Source organism: Ooceraea biroi, chromosome 6 (assembly GCF_003672135.1).
Source record: "Ooceraea biroi isolate clonal line C1 chromosome 6, Obir_v5.4, whole genome shotgun sequence".
Classification (NCBI taxonomy): domain Eukaryota; kingdom Metazoa; phylum Arthropoda; class Insecta; order Hymenoptera; family Formicidae; genus Ooceraea; species Ooceraea biroi.
Genome location: NC_039511.1, coordinates 14,268,091 through 14,279,283, shown reverse-complemented (window position 1 = coordinate 14,279,283; position 11,193 = coordinate 14,268,091). Strand labels below are relative to the sequence as shown.

Below are 11,193 nucleotides of genomic sequence, written 5' to 3'. Positions count from 1 at the left end.
GAAAGAAAGATAATATTATCTATTATATATCACATATTATCGTACTAATATAACTCTACGTTTTAACTATTTTTGATTTCGTTTTATACAAACCGTTTTACCTCGAATTAAGCCTCAGTGCATCAATTAATGATACATAATATACAATGATATTCAACTATGTTAAAAACTATCTCTTATTTTTTTATGTTAAATTCGTTTATCGCACATCAGCAGCACAAGTAAACTTACTAAACTGCACTGGCGAAGGATCGGCAACTTCACGACTACTGTTCAAATTGGGATGCGGTTAATATCCGGCATTCGCAAACAATTGCTTGAAGTTTTGAAACTTTTGGTTTTATAGTAAAAATTGCGAAAATTGCGGAATAATTCACTTCATCAATCATAAATGAACGCGGTGAACACGAAACAAAAATGACCCGCCCGCGCACGTGTCCGCAACTGATGGTCAGATGAGAATGAGTAAATATTACATGAACCTATACAGACATAAACACTATATGAAGAAGACCGCTAGTACGCAATTACATCGCAAGTGTAAAACAAACTGAAAGCAAAGAAGAATAAATATTCTTATGCAACTTCCTAAGTGTAAAATTATAATTATAAAAATTATAGTACAGTAAGAAAAGGAATCTGGATACGGGCTCAAACATGAATCGCATTAACATATCGAAAACAGCTATATTGATTTAGTACCTGTATTTTCAGTATTAATAATAATAATAATGATAATAATAGCAGTAATAATTAAAAGAATAATAAAGTATAATAAAACGCAGAATTAATTATCTACAACACTTGTTCGCGTACATAAAATCACAAAATGTACATAAAACGGACACAGTCGAGGCGCACAAAGAGTAACCCGTTAATTCGTCGTCTCGGTGAACAAAATCGCCGAGCATTTCCCCTGTTAAAAATATATATAAACCGCAAGAAACGACAAGTGTCGAACGAAAAACGGGAGACAGTAGTATGTATATGCGTATCTGAACGGACTATTCATCATATTTATTCGTGCACTTGCGTATATCTGGCTATAGTGAAGCTACGCTTTTTCTGACGATCGAGTAATATTTATATATGTATATCTATATATAATATATACATATACATTCAATGCACGCGAAAGTACGGTTACACGATCCCCGGATTTCGCGAAACTCGAACGAACGTGGTAGGCTCTCGCGGTCGCGCGGACTCCTTCCGGCAGTAATAAGTTGGATCGAAATTCAGTTCCTTTCAGCACGAGACATCATTCTTGCGCCTTAGCCCTAGCGTCGGCATTTTTACCGTTGGAAAATGTCGCACTCGAAATAACGAAGCAGCGACAAGTTCATGTCGTCGAGTCGTCGAGTCCTCCTCCGACCGTGACTGAAACACTCGTCTCAAATTGCATCAACTTGTCGCTACGAGTAATGCGTGCAATTAATGTGCTAACGACATTATATATTTTCTGCCAATTTTCTAGCGTTATATATGTATATATATACATCGTCAACACACTAGAAAATGTTACAGGATACTTGAGAGCCGCGCTTCTATGAAGCTCAGGCCCCGTCTACGACGGAAGTGAGTCCTTCGCGTTAATATCGTTCCTGGCACTCGCACCCTAGACAGCCATACTCGCCTCGCTCCGATTCTCGCTCCCACATCCCTGACAATATTTACATGAGTCTATTACTAACTAAATTCACATCCGGGCAACGCGTTAAACACGGCACGCCAGACTGATCCATCGAGATGACTCACTTTTCGTCACATTAAATTGACAACGAGTAACGTTAGACTAACGAATCCCGAATTTTCAGAATCGTTAGTCTCTCCGCAGATGTTTTTCCATTAATTCTTAATTATGTGGATCTTTCGGTAAGTCTTCAATAAGCCAATATATTCATATACCGTTGGATCAAAAGATCCGTATATTTTTGAATCTTTTAAGAGATTTATTCAAGGAAGATTATATAAAATTTTCCAATTTTAAAACTCGACTTCTGAAATCCTGGCATAGAGATTTTGTAGGTGCTTTTATTCCACGGAAGCTAGATTTTACGAGACTTTCAGGTGTTACAAATTCATGGATTCATGTACCAAAGTCCTTATTTCCTAAATTCTTCCTCCTCCACATTCGGCGCAGAGTTTCGTAATCTTCTGCTACGTAAATTTTAGCTTCCGTAATCTTTGTGTGGTTCTTGAATTCTTAATTCCAAAATTTCGACAATCCTCGTTATTCTGATTACGAGAATTACGTAAAGATTTCGCTTGGTTCGTTTGCTGCGAGTATGACAAAACTCTAGCATCTCTAGTTCAGTCTCTTGTTCTCCCAACGTGACAGTGAGCCGTGTCTGTGAAACAGTCGGCCGCCCTTTACGACGTTGAGAAGTTTACAAAAAAAACAGTAAAACTTCGGTGCCGACATTTATAACAGTCGCGATTAATTTACGAGTACCGAGTAGGCGGAACGCAATTATTATTACTACGACAGTTACTTTCTTCAACGGGGACGTTAAATGTCTTCGTGCACAGCAACGTGGGAATTTTCATAAGCCGCGGTTATGCGTTTATGAACCATTTCGCTGTCCGTTTTCGTCACGAAGATATTTCACGCTTTAATCCTTAAGCAGATACATTAATGTAAGTCTATAAAATTAACAAAAACTTGTAAGTTTCTATAGTGATAGGCGAAACACTCGGGTGTTTCAGAACTTTTAATTAAAATATTGCACCTATGATTTTTGTTATTCAATCAATTATTCTGTTAATTCATCATCATCATTGTAAAAGCTAATATTGACAATTTCTAATATTGATACCGTGATAGATAACAATTCGATAATAAATTCATTTGTTCTTGTGGCCATTCATGCATCTGCTCGAGGATTTGAAAATCTCAAATGCATACAATTTAAATTCGAATATGATCGGACATAACACTATTATACAGATGCACAAGTTCAACTCTTACCTGGATTCGCGAGTTTTTTGTCGTATATCTATATATTTTGAGCCGTTGCGGCCTTTCGAACAAGACTGCTTTAAAATAAAAAAAGGATTATTTATTTACAAAGTGAAACATAATACAGTCCTACTAAATAAAAACTCCCGGCATAATAATAAGACAATAACGGTTATAATAGTTAATTAATATTAACTTTGACGCGACCTAGACACAAAAAATACAGGGCCGTTGCTGCCCTTCGCGTATAGAAATTCCTTTCCGTGAAAATAATAGTGCAGGCAAAAGTTCCCGCAATATCTAACCTTCGCAATTAATAGTTAATAGTTAACAGCCATTAAAATCAACTTATAAATCCCGAAATTACGTGGAAAAAAAATTATAAAAACGCCGCGGCCCTTCATACAAAATCGCATGATTAGAAAGAAAGAATTGAATAATTTTTTAAATAATACACTTTGCTATTGATAATACTTATTTAACAAATAATTGCTAAAGTAAATACTATTTAACAAATTAATATCATTAACAGTTTCGTACGGGGAAGGGTCATGGCGTTCTTAAAAAATCCGGATAAGAGCGAATTTTCTTAAAGACCTATGATAAGCCCGAGATAATGAACTCGATTCTATCGCTATTACGCTTAGATTGAGTGATCACAAAGCGGGGTGTTTTGTTCACATCGTATCGTTCTTTCGTTCTTCCCAGTTCGATCGATCGATCGATCGAACGGGAATTTCTAGCAGGGACATGTGTTGCAAGTGATTTACATGATAATCGCGTTGTCGTCAAGAATATTGGCACGTGATAATTTGAGTTTGATCGTTTAGAGTTGCACGAGTCATTGATTCTGAATCACAAGCTGGTAAATATCAGATCTTTGGATCGACGAATGAATCCTCAAATTCGTAAATTCAGTTTTCACCACTTTCACGAATTCCAAAAGACCTATGAACACGGTCTTTAACACGATCCGCAGTTTCAGAATTCATCTATATCTGGAGTTGAACAATTGGATTTCAGATTCGCACGCGTTCCCATAGCATGGAATCGCCAATTGCTTAAAAATTCATCACGCCTGTGCAGTCTGATTGCCAAGCACTTAAATTGTTGACTATTTTAAACATCTTTTCGATCTTCTTTCGGTAGAGTATGGAGTAGGCCTACAATTCGCTGTCTCTCGATAATCCATGCCAATTTGACCAACACATGACCCTACTGTCTACAGCAGTACCGAACGCATTACGCGCTTACTAATAGCAATCTCCTTCGAGTAATTCCGCGACACGCAATTCCCCTTTAACAACCTAGGAGAAGCGGCTAAGTGTTGTATAGATGACACTCTATATACGAGGTCGGTACGAAGCCCTCGATTGGTTGCGACATGCGCCGCACTCTGGTCCAGCCGTCGCCCTGATCTAACTCTATCATGAACAGCTCTTCCCCGTCGTACATCGGTATAGAGCCTTCGCTAGTCGCTGCAAATAATAATTATTAATTATTAGATTAGATATTACAGTAGCAAGAATAAAGAAGCTACGTACAATTATTCTTTTCTTTATATATCATGTTTATATTACATTTATATTTATATTGTATTACAGATTACATAGCTACAATCTGAATTTCAAATTCCATTTCATTTCAAAATTACCATAGTAAAGGATATAAATAGAAAATATATGTAATTATAAATGTAAAAATGTAATAAGAAATAAACGAGAGATTTACCGTCGAAAGGATAAAGCGCCCGACACGTTCCCAGTGGCGGCTGAGCGTCCACCTCGTCATGATAATACTCTTCGCAGCCGCTGCCAGGTAACGACGTTCTCGATTCGCCGAGACCAGATTCCGGGCTGTTCGTGGAACTGTGCATCAGTACCATAAAGCGAAAACCGTGGCTATTTGTTTAGTGTGAAGTGTCTAATCTATTCAATATTGCTAATTACATATATTCGCGGAAAAGGGAGTACAACGACTAGATCGCGACCTGATCCAGACCTATGAAACGATTGCAAATGTGGTTAAACTCCGTTAGTCATGTCAATAATTCATAAAGTAGGAAAGTGGTGATGATTCATGCAATAACACTTCTTGCGTTATTTCTGTCATTTGTGCTCGTTAGTTCCGATAAGATAAGAGCCGAAGGTATAAAAATCAAAGACAATATATTCTTGAGCGTAGATTTATAATCGATGCAAGATTACAAAACAGCGTAATTAAGGGAAATAATTATACTAATAAATTAATGATAGAGTTGCTAATGCAATAGTTGAACAATAATAGAATGAATTTATGAAGCAAACGATCTTCGACTATCGAGTGTCTCGAGTTTTTCAGAGTTACGTGTATGTATATATATATCTGTGCAATTATATCATCATATATTACCAAGCAACTTACCCATGAGTCGGCTGCGGTGTACCTGGTGCGCTCTTTTTGTGAACCGGCTGATTCGCGTTTGCGTTACAGACGCTTGAATCCGAAGCGGATCTCGAAAGGCTCTCCTCGCCGCCCGAATGGCTGGACCTCCGTGAACTCAACGGTCTCGTTGCCGAGCCGTTACTAGTGGGTTTTCGCGGTGCTTGACTTGGGCTGAAATCATCGCAAACACAACTTGTTATATACAAGTAATTACATAAAATTATATTGTTCTACACCTTACTTATAAATTTCACTTTTATAATAATGAATTTACACGAATATTGACGCCGATCCTTTCAGTTCCCTTAACAAAGCTTTAATTACCTAGACAAACTGACACCAGCGCGCATTGCTTCATCGAGGTAGCCTTGAAACTTTGCCAATTCCGCTCCGAGTTTATCCAGTTTATTGCTAGACTGGTTTAATTGTCCTTCTATGCTCATCGGGTCTCCAAGGGCAGGATTTTGTTCGTACACACCCTTCATCTTCATCAGGCCGTCCCTCGCTGCAGTCTCCTGCTGGATCTTCGCCTGAATCTCATCCAGTCGTTGCTGCAGTCGTTTCTTTCGCTGATTCGGTGGTAGATCACTGCAGTCCTCCTTGGCGCCGTCACCATAGCCAGGCACGTTATTCTGGAATTCGTTATAATAAGTATCTATTCTCTTGCTACCATTTAGATACGTATATAACTCCCTGAGACCCAAGAATTTTCATGCAAAACACTTGTTTTCGAGATATCGTCAAACTAATTGTCAAATTAATACAACAATTAATTAACACGACGTATATCTCAGCCAATAAATCAAAGATTCTTGCTCTTTAAAATCTTACTCTAGAAAATTTGAATTTTTAGCAAATTAATGTGATTGTAACGTATGCAAAAATACTTTGATAAAATTTTATGTAATTGTAGCTTGAGACGTAACGTACTGTAGCCTGGGTCTCGGAAAGGCAACAAAATGAAAAATGAGAAAGCTTGAGAACACATTTTATTATTACAGGAACAACGCGTTTCGTTAGAGATCTGCGAACTGTTAGTGAAAGCTAGCGTATACGAATTTATGTCAATTAACAATTTTAATATTCGATACTATTCATTATTCTAACATAAGTAATAAAGTAATGATAAATAAAACAGATAAAATGTTTTATTTTTGTCACAAGTGATTAAGAAACATGATAATAGAATCATTTCACGAATGGGAATAATATCCAATCGAGGGGTTGGTCACTAGCGGTTATAGTGTACAAAAATTACCCTTGATACGGATTACCTTTAAATTACCTCAGATTCCTTAAGATTACCTAATACTACAACAGTTCGATCACATAACTTGGCAAAAGTTTCAATTTACTGTCAAAATTCATCAATGCCGTATTTTCCGTATTGATTTCAGCCGGTAGTTTTCCCTCGATGATTGTTCAGAATTTTCCATTTTGATCGATTTCGATAATAAAACCAGAAAAAAATAATAAACTAGCACAGAGCAAAAGAATCGAGCACAGAGCAGGCAGCTCGGCGGACATATAGACCCGAAAACATATGAAAGGTTGCGTTTCCGATATTTGGTTGTCTCTCGGCGGTTAGATATACTGAATATATATCGCGCATGGTATCGCGATTACCTTAGATTACCTCAGATTATCTGAGACTACCCTAAGAATTACCTAGCCCTTGTACAAAGATTACCTCAGTAACCAACCCCTCGTATCCAATCCTCTTGATGTTAAAAACTTTGAAACAGCAAATTAGAAATTAAGATGCAATTTCTTTAACTTTTTGCGATCCCAGTTTCAACAAATTCATAGATTTACAGAGTAATTCTACAGATCTTCGAAAATACAAATGCTTGACTTTTTCAATTAGCGTGGCTCATAAATTCTTCTAACTTAACTTTTTTTCCAATATTGATTAATTGATGCACGTATAGTTTCCTTTCAAATATAAGTATCGCCTGTCTCATCTATTTACTATCGCTTATAGAAACTAAAGGGGATGAGCAAGTCAAGCACTTGTAAGCGTTCAGCTAAACACCAAAAGGATTAATCGAAAACTAACTTGGCGATTGTATGAAGAAGGACAGACCTTTAAAGCTATGCACACCTCGATCAACTTCTGTTGTTCGCATGAAACAAATCCCAAAAGCGTATCATTCAGCGAATGATTAGGACGGACTTTCAGCAATAGCATGAACGAGAACTCAGATATTGCATTTCAGATATACATGTATATAAAGAAAATGATATGCCTATTAAGAAGATAATCATGATGTCGCATTTAAGTCTAAAGCTTTGAGACTCCACGCATACACATTTAATAAAACAATTATTTTAATAAAAGTTTAATTCAAATTTCACAAAGTTGCATTCAACCTTTACAAATTGTTCTATTGATTAATAAATTCTACGATTCAAAAATTCTTATTTCTTGAGATTATATATTCTTCTTATATTACATTTTAAATTAGATTGTATTCTACATTAAATCCAATTCAATTTCAACATTTGAATTGAATTTTGTACGTCTTCTCTTTAAAGAAGTTTTACAAAGTAGTATTAATATTTTTTATAGAAAAAAAGTCAATTAAGTTTACATTAGTTGTAAGCTTAAAGCTGAGTTCACGCTCTTCTCTAACAAAACACTTTAATATCGCATGTAATTCATCTTTAAGAGGCAGGTAAATAGTTGATATTATTTACATAACTGCGAGAGCGAACAAGCGATCTACGGAGTACTTACTAAGTGTGATAATATCCCAATTCATAGCCCGTGGTGATGAGAAACAAGAAGACCACAGGCAGATTGAACCATCCACCAAATTAATAGAAAGTACAGAAGAAAAATAAGTTATGCTTTTCGTTATAAGAAGTCAAAGAGAAAAGTGCAAAAATTATAGCCCGGAAACATACAAAAATAAATAAAGATACAATTGAACTCAATTCAGTGTTTATCAAAGCTTATTCAATCTAATTTATCTTCTATTATGTTAATGCAACACTTGCAGAATCAAAAAATTTTTGTTTCCAGAATTTTTAAGCTACAAAAAGCTTGAAATATTTGTAATATATTATATTACAAAAGGAGAAAGAAAATGCACGTGCATATGTATGACTATATTATTTTCCATATCTATTTGCATAATAAAAAATGTACTTTTTAACATAATTAAGACATAAGCGCAAAGTGTTTTTTGCTTTAACTGTGGTTAATTTTAAATTCCATATCTTTATCAGCAAGCTATCATTATCTTCGACATAAAAGCTTCTGGCGAATAGAGTTTTACTGTATCGTAAAGCATTTAGAAAGTATATTAGAAGCGAAACCGCTCCAAATAATAATTTAAGACTGTTCCGGATAATCATAGATAGTGTGCAAACGTAACTAAAAAGTCGCGCATAAATAACATTACTGTGTAGCCGGTCGAAAGAATGCGGAATCTACTAATATACATGCGCAATAGAAATTTGTGTGCATATAACAAGACGCAGGCCTGTCGGCGAATAAGGAGATGCAAGTATATACATAAATGATAAGTTGAAATCATAAGATACGACGGACTTCAGACAATTTTTCTGCATGCTGTAATAATACTTTGCAATATTCTGTTTATCCTTTCCTTCTCACGATCTTGTAAATGCAATAGATAAGTAAATTATGTTAGACCTTGTTTCGAGTCACATAAATTCTAGGCTTACGAAATCGCAGACACAATTGTTATAAATTTTCTTCTTTTTGTGTTGGAAAAATTTATAAATTTACTAGTTTTATCTTGTATCAAATTTAATAAGTTAGACCAAAAAATGGAAAAAATCAACAAGACGAATGCTAATCATTGTTCAATAGTTATCAACAAATTCCAATAAATTCAAGCATAAGCTCAACCTCGTATCTTCCTCTCAGAAGATCCTACGCATCGAAAACGCTGCATAAAGAGCTGCGTAATGACCTCTCACCTAATAAGAGGAGAATATGGAGGAGTATCTACCTTATTGCTGCTGAAAATCCCAAATAGGCCCACACGCTTCTTGATCTTGCCGCCGGAGACAGTGCCTTTGACTGTGAGATGATTGTGAATCGGTTGCATGACCGGCTGAGCCAATTGACTGTTGCTATCGTAATTCTTGGCGACCGATAGATCCTCGAAGGGAAAGTCACCAGGAGGCTGAAAACCGCTCTTGTAACGCTCGATCACCAACATCGTATCCTCCTTCTCGTTAATCTCACTCGCCGCCTTTTCGATGCCATCCAGACACTGAGCGATTATCGGCGCCACCGCTCGCTCGATTTCCACTGATTTCATCATGTAGTTCCGCATGTTCTTTATCCTCTTTTCGTCGAGTTCCTGCGGCAGAAACGCCATACGTAAAAGGAGGAAATAAATGTGAAGGATTCTCAGATAACAGTAATCGCGAGACACGCATACAAGTTGGACTGAATAGACCAACGCTACGATAATATTCTTTTGAAAAAATTAAATAAATCGATTCTAGTAGTAAAAATATTTTCTCAAACAATAACTATCGTTAGAAAACCTTAACGGAGAAATATAAACGAAGCATAATCTACTGCAATATTGTGCACAATTATGAAACAATACCTGAAGATGTTGAAACACTTCCGGCATCGTTGTGTGATAGTGTTGCGTCTGCAAATCGTTCGTTTTCTGCAATTGATTCGCGTACTCCGTTTTGGCTTCTTCGCTTTGCTGGGTCTTCATAGTCATGTTCATCCTCTGTTTCTCAACCTATTCGCAATAGATCAATCAATCATTACATTATACAACTATATAAAATATTATTATATTCGATGTAAAAATAATTTCTTCACAAGATTTTGCTTATTTAAAAGCGGCTTACGATTATCACAAAGATGTAATCTTTATGATAATCTTCTATCTATCTATATGATAATGAATATCTTCGTTGATATTACGTTATTTTCTCAAAGCTAAATATATAATATAGGTATATCAAAGTTAAATATACCTATATTTAAAAACTTCATTTGAAATCAAATTGTAATTTTTTCAGTGCACAAAATTTTCCGTGTTGAGACATTCTTTTATTTAGTTTTAAAAAATCGTCTCAATAGAAAATAATTGTGAACACAATCATTGACTAAACACCTTTTTAAGATTATTCTTTATCAGAGAGGAGACTATGTTGTATAATCTGATCAGTCAATAGCATCAAATTCAATAGCAAGTAGAGATCACTATCAACTAGAGCCAATAGAAATTGGGTTTCTTTCAAGGATGAACTCCACTACGCAACTGTTGCGTAGTGGAGTTCATCCTTGAAGCAAGTGACAAAAGGCTTGAGTAAAAATCTATCACCCATCGTGTCACCTCTGCTCTCGAGAGATTAAGATCCGCGTCCGCTCGCTGATAGTTCTCGACGGCGCGTTCCGCCTCGCGAAAGGCCTTCTCGTACGACTTCCTGGCGCGCTCCAAGTTGCCGATCTGACCAGCTAGGGTGGCCATTAGTCGTGCGCCCTCCTGCAGATGCTTCTTGCGATCCTCCTTGAAATCCTTCACCAGAATGTTGAGCTCCCGCAGGACGTTCGCTTGCAGATTCTCCGCGATCACCTCCCGCTGGCCAGCCTGGTCATTCACCTCGTTCAGCTCCATCTTGAAAGCCCGGCAAGGACTATACCTGGTAATCATACAAATTATGTATTCTTTTCTGATTTTTTTTCTTCACTTTCGCAAACATACATGTTTTCTCTCAACATTCTCAACATTGAACTCCTTTTTTTGTGACAATTCTTAGCATTTTTCCTCAATTACCAAGTCACGAATATTGCT

General features: G+C 36.4%; 1 protein-coding gene across 8 annotated transcripts in view; it reads right to left on the bottom strand.

Annotated features, from left to right (window-relative positions):
- Positions 1 to 690: 690 nt before the first annotated feature.
- LOC105276687 (formin-binding protein 1-like) overlaps positions 691 to 11,193 on the bottom strand; it is a 35,390-nt gene continuing 24,887 nt past the window's right edge. Inside the window, exons 4-11 of one of the 8 annotated variants that reach the window (XM_020030806.2) lie at positions 10,735 to 11,041; positions 9,985 to 10,131; positions 9,373 to 9,729; positions 7,446 to 7,502; positions 5,711 to 6,018; positions 5,366 to 5,557; positions 4,694 to 4,830; positions 691 to 4,440 (exon numbers count right to left, since the gene is read on the bottom strand). In XM_020030806.2, coding sequence (XP_019886365.2) covers positions 4,283 to 4,440; positions 4,694 to 4,830; positions 5,366 to 5,557; positions 5,711 to 6,018; positions 7,446 to 7,502; positions 9,373 to 9,729; positions 9,985 to 10,131; positions 10,735 to 11,041 — 1,663 coding nt within the window. In that variant the 3' untranslated portion in view covers positions 691 to 4,282. The remainder of the gene's footprint in view (positions 4,441 to 4,693; positions 4,831 to 5,365; positions 5,558 to 5,710; positions 6,019 to 7,445; positions 7,503 to 9,372; positions 9,730 to 9,984; positions 10,132 to 10,734; positions 11,042 to 11,193) is intronic. The other 7 variants (XM_026970476.1, XM_026970477.1, XM_026970479.1 and 4 more) reach the window with 7 other exon arrangements.